Below are 18,533 nucleotides of genomic sequence, written 5' to 3'. Positions count from 1 at the left end.
TTACAGGCGTGAGCCACTGTGCCCAGCCTATATCTGTCTTGGCTAACCAATGGAACTATGACCCTTTTCTCCATAGGAATATTATCTACAAATGAAATTTACTTTGCTGTCATATCAGCATTATTGCCCAACACACACATTTATTTATTTATTTTTATTTATTTATTTTTTTTTTTGAGACAGAGTCTCGTTCTGTCGTCTAGGCTGGAGTGCAGTGGTGCAATCTCAGCTCAGTGCAACCTCCATCTGCCGGGTTCAAGCAATTCTGCCTCAGCCTCCTCAGTAGCTGGGATTACAGACGTGTGCCACCACACCCAGCTAATTTTTGTATTTTTTAGTAGGGACGGGATTTCACTATGTTGGCCAGGCTGGTCTCGAACTTTTGACCTCAAGTGATCCACCTACTTTGACCTCCCAAAGTGCTAGGATTGCAGGTGTGAGCCACGGCACCTGGCCTAATTTTTGTATTTTTAGTAGAGACAGGGTTTCACCATGTTGGCCAGGCTGATCTCAAACTGATCTCAGGTGTTGTGTCTGCCTCGTCCTCCCAAAGTGCTGGGATTACAGGCGTGAGCCACCGCACTCAGCCTGCCCAACACATTTAAAAATGTAAGTTTATGCTTTTTCACTAAACTGATAGTTTTGACAAAAAATATGTAAGTTTATCCAGATTTGGTTTTAAAGAGTTGGGCTTCTTTCTAGTGTTTCACTAAACCCTGGGGTATATAAGAAATTATAAAGTCAATATATTTGATTATATACTTACAGAAGATGTCGGTACTTTGAAGTATAGTTTATATGACTATGTTTCCCTAAAATTGGGTCTAGGGCAAGTTGGAAGACCGGAAGCCCTTGATGGTCTTATTTGGAGATGTTGCCATGCATTATATACTCTCCGCTGCACAGTGAGTATCTTTACTTTTCAGTGTGTTTTCTAATTTCTTTGTCATTTTTCTATCTTATTTGGATTTATCTGAAGTTCTTTTTTTTTTTTTTTTTTTTTTTGAGCTGGATCTCGCTCTCGCCCTGTCACCCAGGCTGGAGTGCAGTGGCGCGATCTTGGCTCACCACAACCTCCGTCTCCTGGAATCAAGCGATTCTCCTGCCTCAGCCTCCCAAGTAGCTGGGATTACAGGCGCACCACCATGCCTGGCTAATTTTTCTATTTTTAGTCGAGACAGGGTTTTGCCATGTTGACCACGCTGGTCTCAAATTCTTGACCTCAGGTGGTCTACCTGCCTCAGCCTCCCAAAGTGCTGGGATTACAGGCATGAGCCCCTGTGCCCACCTGAAGTTCTTATTTAAATGCTAGCTGTCAATCGACAGTGTTTTTGGATAAGAAAATGAGGCATTGGCCGGATGTGGTGGCTCACACCTGTAATCCCAGCACTTTGGGAGGCCAAGGCAGGTGGATCACTTGAGGCCGGGAGTTTGAGACCAGCCTGGCCAACATGGTGAAACCCCATCTCTACTAAAATACAAAAATTAGCGAGACCTGGTGGCGCACGCCTGTAATCCCAGCTACTGAGGAGGCTGAGGCAGGAGAATATCTTGAACCTGGGAGGCAGAGGTTGCTGTGAGCCAAGATCACGCCACTGCACTCCAGCCTGGGCAACAAAGTATGACTCTGTCTCAAAAGAAAAAAAAAAAAAGAAATGAGGCAGTCATGGCTGAATGTGCTAGCTAACCTTTGTAACCTCAGCACTTGGGGAGGCCAAGGCGGGAGGACTGATTGAGTCAGGAGTTCGAGACCAACCTGAGCAACATGGCAGGACTCCATCTCTACAAAAAAATATAGAAATTAGGCTGGGCACGGTGGCTCACGCTTGTAATCCCAGCACTTTGGGAGGCCGAGGCGGGCGGATCACGAGGTCAGGAGATCGAGACCACGGTGAAACCCTGTCTCTACTAAAAATACAAAAAATTAGCCGGGCGTGGTGGCGGGCGCCTGTAGTCCCAGCTACTCGGAGAGGCTGAGGCAGGAGAATGGCGTGAACCCGGGAGGCGGAGCTTGCAGTGAGCCGAGATCGCGCCACTGCACTCCAGCCTGGGTGAGAGAGCGAGACTCCGTCTCAAAAAAAAAAAAAAAAAAAAAAAAATAGAAATTAGTCGGGTGTGGTGGTATGTGCACTTGTAGTCTCAGCTACTCAGAAGGCTGAGGTGGGAGGGTCACTAGAGCCGGGAAGTTCAGGCAACCGTGAACCATGATCATGCCGCTGCACTCCAGCCTGGGCAACAGACTGAGACCTTGTCTCAGAAAAATAATTTTAAAAAGTTTAAAAGTTTATAAAGTTAAGAAGTTACAGTAAGCTAAAGTTAATTCATTATTGAAGAAAGGAAGTTTTTTTTGTTTTTTTATTTTTATTTTTTGAGACGCAGTTTCACTCTTGTTGCCCAGGCTGGGGTGCAATGATGCGATCTCGGCTCACTGCAACCTCTGCCTCCTGGGTTCAAGCGATTCTCCTGCCTCAGCCTCCCAAGAAGCTGGGATTACAGGCATGCACCACCATGCCCAGCTAATTTTGTATTTTTAGTAGAAGCAGGGTTTCTCCCTGTTGGTCAGGCTGGTCTTGAACTCCTGACCTCAGGTGATCCACCCACCTCAGCCTCCCAAAGTACTGGGATTATAGGCATGAACCATCGCGCCTGGCTGGAAAATTTTTTAAATAAATTTAGCGGGCCAGGTACGGTGGGTTATGCTTGTGATCACAGCACTTTAGGAGGCCAAGGCAGATGGATCACCTGAGATCAGGAGTTTGAGACCAGCCTGGCCAACGTGGTGAAACCCCATCTCTACTAAAAGTACAAAGTAGCCGGGTGTGGTGGCGCACGTGTGTATTCTTAGCTACTTGGGAGGCTGAGGCAGGAGATCGCTTGAACCTGGTAGGCGAAAGTTGCAGTGAGCCAGAATTGTGCCCCTGCACTCCAGCTTAGGCAACAGAGTGAGACTCCATCTCTAAATAAATAAATAAATTTAGTTTAGCCTAAGGGTACAGTATTTATAAAGTCTACAGTAGGGTCCAGTAATGTCCTAGGCTTCCACATTCACTCACCACTCACTCTGGACTCACCCAGTACAGTTTTCTGTCCTGCAGTCATTCATGGTAAGTGCCTTCTACAGGTATACCATTTTTTATCATTTATGCCGTATTTTTACTGTACCTTTTCTGTATTTAGATACACAAATACTTACCATTGTGTTACAATTGCCTGCAGTATTGGCTACGGTAACATGCTATAGAGGTTTGTAGCCTAGGAGCAATAGGCTATGCTGTATAGCCTGGATGTGTAATAGGCTATTCCTGTTGTGTAAGTACACTCTATGATGTTCAAATGGTGATAAAATCACTTAACGATGCATTTCTCTGTACACATCCCCAGTCGTTAAGTGATGCATGACTGTAAGGGCTTCCACGTACTTTCTTCCAATTGCTCTAGAAAATACTAAAGCAAGGCCGGGCGCAATGGCTCATGCCTGTAATCCCATATTTTGGGAGGCCAAGCCGTGAAGATTGCTTGGACCCAGAAGTTCAAGCCCAGTCTGGGCAACATGGCAAGATCTCATCCCTACAAAAAATCAAAATGAAAATAAATTAGCTGGGTATGGTGGCATGCGCCTATAGTCCTAGCTACTTGGGAGGCTGCAGTGAGAGGATCCCTTGAAGCCCATTAGTTTGAGGCTACAGTGAGCCATGTTTGAGCCACTGTACTCCAGCTAGGTGTGACAGCAAGATCCTGTCTCAAAAAAAAAGAAAAGAAAGAAAATATTAAAGCATTTCTTGATAACATGTTTCTTACCAGGAAGTCAGGCAGAACTATATATTATAAGTAGTTGAATCTGTTCCAACACCATCTTTTTGATACTCTTTACATTTAGTCCCAAGGAGAAATGAAAAGGTATGAGGCACATATGTTTTACGTAAAATCTCTTACTACCCATTCTAATACACATTTTTCATGGCCTCCTTCCCTGTAGAGACTGCAGCACTGTTTTAAGGGATCCTGTTAATTAAATGAATAACGTTTTTTGGGTAGTTACTATTTTTAGGTCCAATTCTTAGTTCCATAGACATCATGACACTCATACTAAGTGGTGTCCCATTTCTGTTTGTGCTATGGGTGCCATACCACAACTATGGTTCATAAAGCTGTGATTCCAACCCAGGTAGTCAAACTCCAGAGATTGCATTGGACACCATAATATCGTCCTGTCCTTCAGTGTTCCTAAAGCCTAGGCCTCGTTTACCCCAAGATCCTTGCCTTTTATGTGATACTCTCCTCCTCCAGAAGACAGCTAATATGGCTGCTGTTCACACTCGTAGTTATTAATAGCTGTTTGTGTGAATAGTCCTATATCATTTCAGGTCAGGTTTTGCCACCAAATAAGTTAAAAAGATTTTTAAAAATTTTTAATTTAGCAAAACTATTGGAATGCTACTGAATTATAGACCTAACTAAATGATTTGGGGAAATGAGACACAGAGTGATGTTTTTATTATAGCCTTTTTAATTTTGTCGGTGATATAAGGAATTCTCTCATCTTACAGGACTGCTGATGGAGGAGGTTTGGTAGAAAAACACTATGTCTTTCTGAAGAGGCTCTGTCAGGTGTTGTGTGCGCTGGGCAATCAGCTGTGTGCATTGCTGGTGAGCTAGTGCTTGCTTTCTGTAGAGCTTCAAGCCCATTTGGGAAGAGCATTTAGAAACTTATGTTTCAATGAGGAGTTGCAAATGTCATTGATTTTAGCCTGATGGGGCAGCGCCCTACAAGTTATTGCATGATTCTATAGATTAAATTATCTTAATAGAATAGTGTTTGAGTGATCTAAATTTCTTTTAACAATAAAATAGTTATACCAACATCAGATATCCACATCTATTATTCCATAAAGTCAACGTTGGTTTCTTGTGAATTTTGGTACTTACAGAACCTCAATCTGCTGAGTGCTTTATGCTTTTACATTCTGTTAGCCCACGAAACATGGACTTGAATAAAGAACCGTTTTCCCAATCTAAGGGATGTATTATTGGAGCACAAAAGAAAACTTGAGTCTGATTGACCTGGAAAACCTGCCATTAGAGAAATATTTAATACTCAGTCTTACAAGTTGGAAGACAGGACATTGGAACAGACATTTGCAATTGATGTTATATCTTTTTGTGGTGTTTTAAATGGTTAGAGAGGATAGTTGCGGAGATAAACTATTGAGGGGGCCAGGTGCAGTGGCTCATGCCTGTAATCCCAGCATTTTGGGAAGATGAGGTGGGCAGATCACCTGAGGTCAGGAGTTTGAGACTAGCCTGGCCAATGTGGTGAAACCCTGTCTCTACTAAAAATACAAAAATTAGCCAGGCGTGGTGGTGCATGCCTGTTATCCCAGCTACTCGGGAGGCTGAGGCAGGAGAATCGCTTGAACCCCAGAGGTAGAGGTTGCAGTGAGCCGAGATCGTGCCACTGCACTCCAGCCTGAGCAACAGAGTGAGACTCCATCTAAAAGAAAAAAAAAAGAAAAGAAACTATTGAAGGGGTTATGTAGTAGGTTGGGACACAGAGACGTGAATAGGTAAGGTCTGAGGAAGTAATACAGATTTTTTTTCTTCCTGTAATTTCTGAAATGAGTGTTTTTTATTTTACTGTTTGACCACAGAATGGGTTTTAATGATGATGATTGAGTAGGCAAAGTAACTTTCCTATATTTTAGCCCTTGAAGTGATGCCTTTCTTTAGCCAAAAGGAAATACAAAGTCCTTTTAAAACAAAATTTTTTGAGGGTTTAGTTTATCTCTTTTTATTACTTCCCTGCTTTTTCCTCTCCTGCTTTTCTCGATCAACACCATTAATATAGTGGTCTTCTCCTACAGGGTGCAGATTCTGATGTAGAAACACCATCAAACTTTGGAAAATACCTGGAATCTTTTCTTGCTTTCACAACCCATCCAAGTCAGGTAAACTTTATACAGGTAACTTCTCAAAATTTTAGTTAGGTGAACCAATGTCAAGCACTGTGTCCTGAACTATTATTGTAGATCATGTATAAAATGTGACTCTTCAGGCCTTGGGGAATGACCGTAGTGTCATTTCATTAAGAGAATTATTGGCTCTTCTTCCTGAGCCAAACAGTGCACTTGTCTAGGTTAGCAGTTTTTCCCTTTAGGTAATATTCTGATTGTACTCAGTCACATGTGAGGTGTGTCCCAGGTGGTTTAGTACTAAAGTTATAAAGATTTTTGAAACAAAAGTCTGATTAATTGTATTATAAAATTAATTTCAGTCAGTTCAAAATTATGCTTCTAATGTCACTCTGAGATTCCAGTATCCTTTTTTGCAAAGAAGAGAAAGTAGTAAAATTCAGCCCACATTCCAGGTAATTTCCTTGACCCACAGCCTATCTTACTAACATGTGATCCACAGTGGGTAGTCATTACTGATAAATTGCAGTAGAGACAGCTTCAAAGTATTGTACAGATTTATTTCTATGAAAAAATGTAGTTGATAACTGCTAAGTAATAATCTGGGTTATATAGAATCCAAATCCTTAGACTGACGTTTTCTTTTTTTCCTCTTTAGTTTCTACGCTCTTCAACTCAGATGACTTGGGGAGCCCTCTTCAGGCATGAAATCCTGTCCCGTGATCCTTTGCTATTAGCAATAATACCAAAATATCTTCGTGCTTCCATGACTAACTTGGTCAAGGTATATTATGGGAATCTAAACGTGGAGTGTAGGTGAATACACATAATAAGACTTTGAGGCTGGGTGCAGTGGCTCATGCCTGTAATCCCAGCTCTATGGAAGGCTGAGGCGGGAGGATCGCTTGAGCCCAGGAGTTGGAGACCAGCCTGTGCGACATGGCCAAACCTCGTCTCTACTAAAAATACAAAAAAATTAGCAGGGCATGGTGGTATGCACCTGTAGCCCCAGCTACTGGGGAGGCTTAAGGTGGGAGGATCACCTGAGCTTGGGAAATTGAGGCTGCACTGAGCTGAGATCGCAGCACCGCACTCCAGCCTAGGCGATGAGAGTGAGACCCTGTCTCGGGGGAAACATAAAAAAGACTTTGATTGGCATTATTAACAGCCCTTTCTTCATCACTAAGATTCCTTTACTGGACTTATTTTCTTATTCCTCAGGAAGAAATCAGTCCTTACTGGTTATTATAACTGCTCTTCCATATGAGAGTACTTATATATCGTAAGTATTGGGCTAGGTGCTAGGGCAAGAGCAGTGACCATACAATGTAATAATTGCTATTCAGGGGTTAAAAGCAGAATGCTTTGGAAGTACATAGGAGGGTTGTGTCGGGAAGATTCCAAGAGGAGGCAATATCTAAGGATTGCTTCTGGAGGCCAAGTGAGAGTTACAAAGGGAAACGAGGGGAGTGAGAGTAGAAGCAAAGATTACTCACTACCTCAGTAGAGAGTTGCTCATGAATTCCCTGCTAAGAGCTCTTGCAGCTGACAGATTCTTAATCTTAATTTGTAACATCAGAGAATGGGGCACATTCAATTCCTTATTTTCTTAAGGAATTTGCGTAGTACATAGCACACACTTGTGTTCTGTTTTTTTTTTTTTTCTTTTTTTTCTTTTTTTTTGAGACGGAGTCTCGCCCTGTCACCGAGGCTGGAGTGCAGTGGCACGATCTTGGCTCACTGCAACCTCTGCCTCCTGGGTTCAAGCAATTCTCCTGCCTCAGCCTCCCAAGTAGCTGGGACTACAGGTGCCCACCACCGCACTCGGCTAATTTTTTGTATTTTAGTAGAGACAGGGTTTTACTGTTTTTCCCAGACTGGTCTCAAACTCCTGAGCTCAGGCAGTCCATCCGCCTCAGCCTCCCAAAGTGCTGGGATTGCAGGCGTGAGCCACCGTGCCCAGCCACACTGTGTTCTTATTTTCTGCCATGGGCTTCAATTCTTTTTTGAATGAAACATACAAAGTTCTACAAGTTCAAGTTTATTCTCAGTGTTCAGTATTTGAGGCAAGTAGCTCTCAATTCTTTCTTCCTTATTACATACTGAATTGTCATTTTTTCTTGGGAGCCTAAAAGAATTCAAGAATTTAATTCTCCCTGAGGAACTTGGAGGATGGTATCAACTAAAAGTATTCTCTTTTCTACCACTGAGGAATACTGGAACTGGGAGCAAACTGTGGACCTGTGATAGAACTGAAGTGGATAGTTACCATACAATATCTCATGCAAACCCTTAACTCTAAAATAAAATAAAAGTGCTTAAACTCCTGAAGCTTAAACACTCCTTCAGTGGGGACACTTTCATCCCCTACCCCAATTACCTTTCTCTTTCCAGATGGGCTTTCCTTCTAAAACAGACAGCCCTAGCTGTGAATATTCTCGGTTTGATTTTGATAGCGATGAGGACTTCAATGCTTTCTTCAACTGTAAGTGATGTTGGCCTTGGATTTCTCTCAACAGTCTCAGAATGGCATCTAGTATTATGAATCATGGTGCATGGTGTTTGGGGTTTTTACGAAAGATCCCCAAATCTGGATAGCAGCCTACTTATTAAGCTGTAGTTTCCCATTGCAGAAGAGTGCTGGGGCTATTCCAGGCGTAATGTTTTGTTTTATACCACAAACCCCCACAGCACTTGGACATTGATGTTCAGGGACGGTAACCATACTTAAGAGACTCTTGACTTTTTTTCATACTTAGGATTAAATACCATCTTACCTTATGGTTATTTGTTTCCCCCAAAAAGTGGAAAAATCCATTTTATTCTAATATTCTAGTTCTGTGTTTTCTGTGCCTTATTTCTTTTTTTTTTTTTTTTTTGAGATGGAGTTTCACTCTTGTCGCCCAGGCTGGAGTGCAATGGTGCGATCTCGGCTCACTGCAACCTCTGCCTTCTGGGTTCAAGCGATTCTCCTGCCTCAGCTTCCCAAGTAGTTGGGATTACAGGCATGCACCACCATGCCCGGCTAATTTAGCATTTTTGGTAGAGACAGGGTTTCTCCATGTTGGTCAGGCTGGTCTCGAACTCCCGACCTCAGGTCATCTGCCTGCCTCAATCTCCCAAAGTGCTGGGATTACAGGTGCGAGCCACTGTGCCCAGCTTCCTTTTTTTTTTTTTTTTTACAGCTTTATTGAGACAAAATTCATTTACCATACGGTTCACCCACATATAGTATATAATTTAATGGTTTTTAGTATTTTTACAGAGTTGCACAGCTATCACCACAATCAATTTTAGATTATATTTTCATCACCCCAAAAATAAATCCTATATCCACTAGGAGTCATCCCCCAATTCCCTCATCTCTCCCAGTCCTAGGCAACCAGTAATCTACTTTCTGTCTCTGTTTTGCCTATTCTGAACGTTTCATATAAATTGAATCATACATGGTCTTTTGTGACTGCCTTCTTTCACTTGCATAATGTTTTTAAGATTCATCTAAGTTACAACATTTATCAGTACTTGATTTTTTTTTTTTTTTTGAGATGGAGTCTCGCTCTGTTGCCCAGGCTGGAGTGCAGTGGCACAATCTCGGCTCACTGCAACCTCCACCTCCCAGATTCAAGAGATTCTCCTGCCTCAGCCTCCTGAATAGCTGGGACTACACACACGTGCCACCACACCCAGCTAATTTTTTGTGTTTTTAGTAGAGACGGGGTTTCACTGTGTTAGCCAGGATGGTCTCAATCTCCTGACCTCATGATCCACCCGCCTCGGCTTCCCAAAGTGCTAGGATTATAGGCGTAAGCCACCACACGTAGCCTTTTTTTGTTTTTGTTTTTGTTTTTGAGATGGAGTCTTGCTCTGTTGCCCAGGCTGGAGTGCAATGACACACCCTTGGCTCACTGCAACCTCTGCCTCTGGGGTTCAAGCGATTCTCCTGCCTCACCCTCCCAAGTAACTGGGATTATAGGCATGCACCACCGTGCCCAGCTAATTGTTTTATTTTTAGTAGAGACTGGGTTTCATCATGTTGGCCAGGCTGGTCTCGAACTCCCGACCTCAGCTGATTCACCTGCCTTGGCCGCCTCCCAAAGTGCTGGATTACAGGCGTGAGCCACCGCACCCATCCTTCATTTCTTTTTATTGCCAATATTTCATTGTATAGATATACCACATTTACTCATTTATTCATCTGTTGATGGACACTTGAGTTATTTCCATTTTTTGGCTATTACAAATAATGCTGCTATGAACATTTATATGCAAGGTTTTGTTTAGACATAAGTTTTTGTTTATCTTAGATATATAACTAGGAGTAGAATTGCTGGATAATATGGCAATTGCACGTTTAATATTTTCAGGAACTGCCAGACTATTTTCCACAGCAGCTGCACCATTTTTTATTACCACCAACCTGATTTACTTTTTAAAAAAAAATTTTTTTTTTTTTTTTTTGAGACATGGTCTCACTCTGTTGTCCAGGCAAGAGTGGTGCTGCGATTATGGCTTACTACAATCTTGACCTCCCTGGGCTCAGCTGATCCTCCTACCTCACTCTCCCAAGTTACTGGGACTATAGGTGCATGCCACCATACCTGGCTACTTTTTGTATTTTTTGGTAGAGACTGGGTCTCACTGTATTGCCCAAACTGGTTTTGAACTCTTGGGCACAAGCAGTCTGCCCACCTTGGCCTCCTAAAGTGCTAGGATTTCAGGCGTGAGCTACTGCACCCAACCCTGATTTCCTTTTAATTCCAACAGAAATGGGAGACTAAGTTTAGTTTGCCACTTACAGGATCTAGCTGGTAATACAGCTTCCAGAGATCACTTATTTTCAGAAATTTCTGGATTCATTAATAAAGTTTTATTGAGTGATTATTACATGCAAAGCACAAGTCTGCAAAACAGTTCCTTTGAATGCTTTTCTCCTAGGGTGGTAAATTAATAAACATTAACTAAGTACCTATTTTATACCAGTTATTGATTCCTGTCCTTCCCTTGGCATTTTCTCTTGGCAGCCTCCCGAGCCCAACAAGGAGAGGTGATGAGGTTGGCATGTCGTTTGGATCCCAAAACTAGCTTCCAGATGGCTGGGGAGTGGCTAAAGTATCAACTATCAACTTTTCTTGATGCTGGTTCTGTGAATTGTAAGTTTTTTTCATTACTGAATGTTAGTGAAATGTTAGGACAGTATCAAAACTATATATAGGAAATGAGCCTGAGCTACACACATATCAGAACGATATACTAATACTATTCAAAAATAGCTTTGCTCATCCTGGAGAGGGAGTGTTTTCATTGGCTCACACAAAGAAAGCAGATGACACATTTTAAATTTGTTTTAAGTTAGGGTAAAACCATGTCATTATCAGTTTTGCCATCATTTTCCATTTCTAACAGAATCAACCAATTATTTATTGTTGATTTTATTTGCTTCACTTCAGGCACCAGCTTAACAAATTTCATGCCTAGACCTAACTTTAAAACTTTTCAACCAAATTCTTGCATAGCACTATTCCTGAAATCAGAAAGGATCTCCTGTTAGACATAACAGGAATAATACAGGGACTTCTCATATCACTCAGCCACCCCAAAGCTTTCGGGAAATTATACTTTACATAAATTCAAAATAATCCCCCTCTACCAAATGCCTCAGCCAGTTAACTTCTCTGTACTCCATATGTCTTGTCTCTCATCTTAACGCATGCTATATGTGTGTGACAGTATTAATAAAGCAAAAAGGCTGGGTGCGGTGACTCACGCCTGTAATCCCAGCACTTTGGGAGGCCAAGGCGGGCAGATCACCTGAGGTCGAGAGTTCAACACCAGCCTGACCACCTTGGAGAAACCCTGTCTCTACTAAAAACACAAAAAATTAGCCAGCGTGGTGGTGCATGCCTGTAATCCCAGCTACTTGGGAGGCTGAGGTAGGAGAATCGCTTGAACCCAGGAGGTGTAGGTTGCGGTTAGCCAAGATGGCGCCATTGTACTCCAGCCTGGGCAACGAGAGCGAAACTCCATCTCAAAAAAAAAAAAAAAAAAAAGTGAATTAACTAGTGCACATCACTGCTTTAGAAAAGCACCATAGTACTGGCTGACATTTGAGGAATTTAACATTCAGTTTTATTTACAATTGATTCTAAATTCTCTGATATTTGGTAACTTGAAAGGTTGAGGAAGCCCAAATGTGTTGCACTAAGATGAAACTAGTAAATAGGACTGCACTGTATGTAAGCAAGAAAAGCAACTGGTAAGTCTTAGGCCAGGCAGGGTGGCTCACGCCTGTAATCCTAGCACTTCAGGAGGCTGAGGCTGGGGATCACCTGAGGTCAGGAGTTCGAGACCAGCCTGGCCAACATGGCAAAACCCTGTCTCTACTAAAAAAATTAGCCAGGCGTGGTGGTGGGCCCCTTTAATCCTAGCTACTCAGGAGGCTGAGGCAGGAGAATCACTTGAACCCGGGAGGTGGAGGTTTCAGTGAGCCAAGATTGTGCCACTGCACTCCAGCCTGGGCAAAGAGCGGGACTCCATCTCAAAAAAGAAAGAAAAAACGAAAAGCGGCTGGGCACAGTGGCTCATGCCTGTAATCCCAGCAGTTTGGGAGGCTGAGGTGGGTGGATCACAAGGTCAGGAGTTCAAGACCAGCCTGGCCAAGATGGTGAAACCTCGTCTCTACTAAAAAAAAAAAATACAAAAATTAGCCGGGCATGGTGGCAAGTGGCTATAATCCCAGCTACTTGGGAGGCTGAGGTGGAGAATTGCTTGAACCCAGGAGGCTGATGTTGCAGTGAGCTGAGATCTCGCTACTGCCCTCCAGCCTGGGTGACAGAGGAGACTCCATCTCAAACAAACAAACAAAAGCAATTGGCAAATCTTTTTGCTTGTGCGTTGCTATTTGAGTGGTGTGCTGTGGTAATAGTTGTAAACTTGAAGGATGGCACCCTTCTCTAGACATAGCCCTTAAGGTTGTCATGAGGCTATTGGATGTGAAGCAGTGTTTTGTATATTACATTGTTTCCTTATTGGGAAGATTCTTTAGGGTCTCAATTTTAATTATTTAGATTCTCATGGAAAAAATTACAAAGGGGGAGGAGGGGAGAAACTAATTCATGTTTATCAAGTACCTACTAATGGGCCAGGCAATGTTTTTGATGTTCACCTATGTATTCTCATTCATTACTCAAAATGGTTTTACTACAAGGCTCATAGAGGTGAATTCAGACTGCTCATTATTAGAGGAGGAGGCATGGTAGGAACCTTCACCTACCTCATTGCTTTCAGCACACATCATCTTTTCTTTGCCCCAGCTGAGAGGGGTTAGATTACCCTGCTCCTTCAATCATGAAATTCTCAGGTGTTCTCCAAGGCTCCATTGTCTCTCTGTGTCTTCTGTGATCTTTCAATGCTGATAATTGTGTGTGTGTGTGTGTTTTAAAGCTTGTTCTGCAGTTGGAACTGGAGAAGGAAGCCTCTGTTCCGTCTTCTCACCTTCATTTGTGCAGTGGGAAGCCATGACTCTTTTTTTGGAAAGTGTTATCACCCAGATGTTTCGAACACTAGATAGAGAAGTAAGTAATTATTTCCCATGCTGACTGCATGATTATTTTGACCTTTTTCTTTTCTTTTCTCTTTCTTTTTTGAGACACGATATCTCTCTGTTGCTCAGGCTGAAATGCAGTGGCACAATCACAGCTCTCTGTAACCTCCAACTCCTGGGCTCAAGCAATCCTCCTACCTCAGGCTCCTGAGGATCTAGGACTACAGTCACATGCCACCACACCTGGCTAATTTATAATAAAAATGGAGTCTCTGTTGCCCAGGCTGATCTCAAATTCCTGGCCTCAAGCGACCCTCCTGCCTTGGCCTCTCAAGGTGCTGAGATTGCGGGCATGACCCACTACACCTGGTCAGTTTTTATCTTTTTTAAACTGGTAGTAGAATAGGAAAATCTATGGATGTACATCTTACAGAAAAGGAAACAGATTTAGAGAGGCTAAATAGCATACTCAAGTTCAAACAGCTAATAAATGGCAAAGTGGGGATCAAAACTCAGGTCTTTCTTTTTTTTTTTTTTTGAGACGGAGTCTCGCTCTGTCGCCCAGGCTGGAGTGCAGTGGCGCAATCTCGGCTCACTGCAAGCTCCGCCTCCTGGGTTCACGCCATTCTCCTGCCTCAGCCTCTCCGAGTAGCTGGGACTACAGGCGCCCGCCACCACGCCCGGCTAATTTTTTGTATTTTTAGTAGAGACGGGGTTTCACCGTGGTCTCGATCTCCTGACCTCGTGATCCGCCCGCCTCGGCCTCCCAAAGTGCTGGGATTACAAGCGTGAGCCACCGCGCCCGGCTTTTTTTTTTTTATTTTATTTTTTTTGAGACAGAGTCCTGCTCTGTAGCCCAGGCTGGAGTGCAGTGGCGCAATCTCGGCTCACTGCAAGCTCCGCCTCCCGGGTTCATGCCATTCTCCTGCCTCACCCTCTGGGGTAGCTAGGACTACAGGCGCCCGCCACCACACCCGGCTAATTTTTTTTGTATTTTTAGTAGAGACAGGGTTTCACTGTGTTAGCCAGGATGGTCTTGATCTCCTGTCCTCGTGATCCGCCCGCCTCGGCCTCCCAAAGTGCTGAGATTACAGGCGTGAGCTACCACGCCCGGCCAAAACTCAGGTCTTTCTAACTCTAAGCCCTGCCACATTTAGTATACATTTTAAGTACCACGCTGCTTTAGAATACTGTAGGCCACCAGTATAGTGGCCACCTGTAGGTCTGAAAAGGAGGGTATGCACAGAGAACCTCGACTATATCAGTAAAATCATATTTCTTAAAGTAAGCAGATGAGGATTTACTAAATTATAGAGAAATAGACAGAAGATATAATCCGACAATGTATAGAGGAGAACCAAAAGTAGCTGATAAGCCGGGCACAGTGGCTCATGCCTGTAATCCCAGCACTTTGGGAGGCCAAGGCTGGCCGATCACTTGAGTTCAGGAGTTCCAGACCAGCCTGGCCAACATGGTGAAACCTCGTCTCTACTAAAAACACAAAAATTAACTGGGCATGCTGGTGCACGTCTGTAATCTCAGCTGCTTGGGAGTCTCAGGTACGGGAATCGCTTGAACCCACGAGGCAGAGGCTGCAGTGAGCTGAGATCATGCCAGTGCACTCCAGCCTGTGTGACAGAGTGGGATTCTGTCTTAAAAAAGAAAAGGGTGGGGCACAGTGGCTCAGGCCTGTAATCCCAGCACTTGGAGGCTAAGGTGGGTGGATCACCTGAGGTCAGGAGTTCAAGACCAGCCTGGTCAATATGGCGAAACCCTGTCTCTACTAAAAATACAAAAATTAGCCGGGCATGATGGTGGGTGCCTGTAATCCCAGCTACTCAGGAGGCTGAGGCAGGAGTATCACTTGAACCCAGGAGGTGGAGGTTGCAGTGAGCTGAGATCGTGCCATTGCACTGGGCAACCAAGAGTGATATATATATATAAAGTAGCTGATAAATATGAAAAACCTTCAGCCTCTTGATCAATTGAAGAAATAACAAAATTTAAGAGGTTTTAGGGAATAATATACTGCTTAGAAGATGGTAAGAAGGGCACACACAGCTGAGTACAGTGGTTCACACTTGTAATCCCAACACTTTGGGAGGCCAAGATGGGAGGAATGCTTGAACCCAGGAGTTTGAGACCAGCCTGGACAATATAGTGAGACCTCATCTCTGCTAAAAATTAAAAAAATTAACCAGGCATGGTGATGCGTGCCAGTAGTCCCACCTACTTGGGAGGCTGAGGCCATAGGATCACTTGAAACCAGGAGTTTGAGACCAGCCTGGTCAACATAACAACACTTCTACAACATCTCTACAAAAATTTTAAAAAGTATCCAGGCAGCCGGGCGCGGTGGCTCACACCTGTAATCCCAGCATTTTGGGAGGCCGAGGCGGGTGGATCACGAGGTCAGGAGATCAAGACCATCTTGGCTAACACAGTGAAACCCCGTCTCCACTAAAAAAATACAAAAAATTAGCCGGTCGCAGTGGCAGGCGCCTGTAGTCCCAGCTACTTGGGAGGCTGAGGCAGGAGAATGGCGTCAACCTGGGAGGCGGAGCTTGCAGTGAGCCAAGATCGTGCCACTGCAGTCTGGCCTGGGCGAAAGAGCGAGACTCCATCTCAAAAAAAAAAAAAAAAAAGTATCCAGGTATGGTGATGCCGACCTGTAGTCCTAGCTACTCAGGAGGCTAAGGCAGGAGGATCCCTTGAGCTCAAGAGTTTGAGGTTACAGTGAGCGATGATTGTGCCACTGCGCACTCCAGCCTAGGTGACAGAATGAGACCCTGTCTCTTTAAAAGAAGAAAATAAAATGTAGCCAAAATGGTTATTTCTGAGTGGAGGCAGCCATGTCAACCTGTTTTATGTCTTTGTTACAGGAAATTCCTGTTAATGATGGAATAGAGCTATTGCAGATGGTTCTGAACTTTGATACCAAGGATCCTCTCATCCTGTCCTGCGTCCTTACTAATGTCTCTGCGCTTTTTCCATTTGTCACCTACAGACCAGAGTTCCTGCCCCAGGTCTTCTCTAAGGTATAAAATCCATCTCCTTTGTAAATTTTATTTTGACATTTCTAAGTTAATTTTTATTTATTTTATTTTTTGGAGACAGGATCTTGCTACATTGCCCAGGCTGGACTCAAATTACTAGTCTCACGGGATCCTCACACCTCACCCTTCTGAGTAGCTGAGACTACAAGCATGCACAACCATGCCTGGACTAGGCTAATTATTTTTGTAACTATTTTTTAAATTATGTGAGGCAAACTAATAAACAGCTATTTATTCATTTATTAAATATCTACTCAGTACTTATAGTGGATCAGGTACCATGCTAGTGCCTCACTCTTTAGGAACACTCTGGGAAGAAAGGCACAAAAACAGTTAATGTTACCTATATGGCATTGCAATGAAGATTTGTATAAAGGAGAGTATTCGAGTGTGCTGTCGGGCAGGGAGGGGATTTATGAGAGGAAGGAACACTTTCCAGGTTTCCAGTTCAGTTGACTAGGTGGGTGATAGAGCCACTCCTTGAGTCAGAATACCAGATTACAAAGGAGAACAGGAGTAAAGAGAAAGCGGTGAGTATTTTGGAATACTGTGAAGAATATGTAGAACATCTTTATGGAGACATCTCACAATAAATTGGCTATTCGAGGTTGAAGATCTAGACTCTAGAAAGTAACGAGATAAAATTAAAGCATCATCATCATAGAAGTCCCACGACTAAAAGTGAAGTCTTACTGAAGTGATTATGTATGTAGAGGTAGGAGACATGTGAGTCAAGCAAGGAACCTAGTGAATCACCATCATTGGAGGAGTGGAGAAAAAAATGAGAAGCCCCAACAGAAGAAAAAAGAGCCAGAGAAATGAAGAAAATGTTGTGTCACAAGACCAGTAGGACTTCAGAAAAGTGGGCTCATTTGTTGCAAATTCTTTGAGTTGGAGAATGTCCAGTGAGTTTCTTGACTACACCCTTGTCTGAGTTTAATTCCATAATAGTGGCCAAGGAAGCAGCCATATTTCACTGGAATGAGGAGTAGATGGGAAGTAATGAAATGGAATCGAGGGGATAGATCATACAACTTCTGACAGAAAGAAGAGAGAGGCGTTTCCATAGCCAAGTGCTTGGGTGATGGCATGAATTGTTCTGGGATCCTATTGTAGAATGTTTTGATGGTAAAATTGTGACTCCGATGACTCTTGTAGAGGTTATCTGAGAAAATGGACAATATGAATAAGCTCATGCCTATAGTCCCAGCTACTCAGAAGGCTAAAGCAGGAGAATCAGTTGAGCCCAGGAATTCAAGTCTAGTCTGGGCAACATAGCCAGATCTCATCTCTAAAACGAATAAACAAACATGAGTGACCTTTTTTCCTCCTCTCCCTTAGCTATTTTCATCTGTCACTTTTGAAACTGTTGAAGAAAGTAAGGTAAGACCATTAATTAAACCAATAGATTCTAACTTCTTGAGTACTAATGTATGAATACCTGATACTCAGTTTATATTTTTATATAAATGGGAGGGGATAGTAAAGGCGGTAGATTATCATATATGTTGTTTTGCCCTAGAGACACTATAGGGCATAGGAAACATAGATTCTTGGTGGCTATAAATGTTACTCCATTATACTCTTAGGGTTGTGAAAAATCATTGTGAACTTGCCCCTGACTGAGATATTTACATGAGTCTATGCAGCACCTGTATATTATATTAAAAGCAGCTCCGAGTTTGTTGAATGTCTCTTTTCAGGCCCCCAGAACCCGGGCAGTGAGGAACGTGAGGAGGCATGCTTGTTCCTCCATCATCAAGATGTGTCGTGACTACCCCCAGCTTGTGCTGGTAAGCTGCTGGACCCTGGCTGAAGTAGCGAAGTTTGGTTACATTTGTGTGGAAATCCAGCTTTCAGTGTACCTCACATAAAGAAAAAACTAGAAACTATAGCTTTGCATCATATAAGCATCCTTGGCCGGGCGTGGTGGCTCACACCTGTAATCCCAACACTTTGGGAGACTGAGGTGGGTGGATCACCTGAGGCCAGGAGTTCGGGACCAGCCTGGCCAACATGGTGAAGTCC

At 43.3% G+C, this 18,533-nt stretch overlaps 1 protein-coding gene across 1 annotated transcript in view; it reads left to right on the top strand.

Annotated features, from left to right (window-relative positions):
- XPO5 (exportin 5) overlaps positions 1 to 18,533 on the top strand; it is a 55,158-nt gene that overhangs the window by 9,590 nt on the left and 27,035 nt on the right. Inside the window, exons 8-17 of the mRNA XM_055263993.2 lie at positions 829 to 905; positions 4,548 to 4,647; positions 5,862 to 5,945; positions 6,568 to 6,693; positions 8,304 to 8,394; positions 10,931 to 11,059; positions 13,350 to 13,480; positions 16,332 to 16,487; positions 17,847 to 17,888; positions 18,209 to 18,298. Of these exons, the coding sequence (XP_055119968.1) occupies positions 829 to 905; positions 4,548 to 4,647; positions 5,862 to 5,945; positions 6,568 to 6,693; positions 8,304 to 8,394; positions 10,931 to 11,059; positions 13,350 to 13,480; positions 16,332 to 16,487; positions 17,847 to 17,888; positions 18,209 to 18,298 (1,026 nt within the window). The remainder of the gene's footprint in view (positions 1 to 828; positions 906 to 4,547; positions 4,648 to 5,861; positions 5,946 to 6,567; positions 6,694 to 8,303; positions 8,395 to 10,930; positions 11,060 to 13,349; positions 13,481 to 16,331; positions 16,488 to 17,846; positions 17,889 to 18,208; positions 18,299 to 18,533) is intronic.

Source organism: Symphalangus syndactylus, chromosome 23, assembly GCF_028878055.3.
Source record: "Symphalangus syndactylus isolate Jambi chromosome 23, NHGRI_mSymSyn1-v2.1_pri, whole genome shotgun sequence".
Lineage (NCBI taxonomy): Eukaryota > Metazoa > Chordata > Mammalia > Primates > Hylobatidae > Symphalangus > Symphalangus syndactylus.
This window is presented reverse-complemented; position numbering and strand designations above follow the sequence as displayed.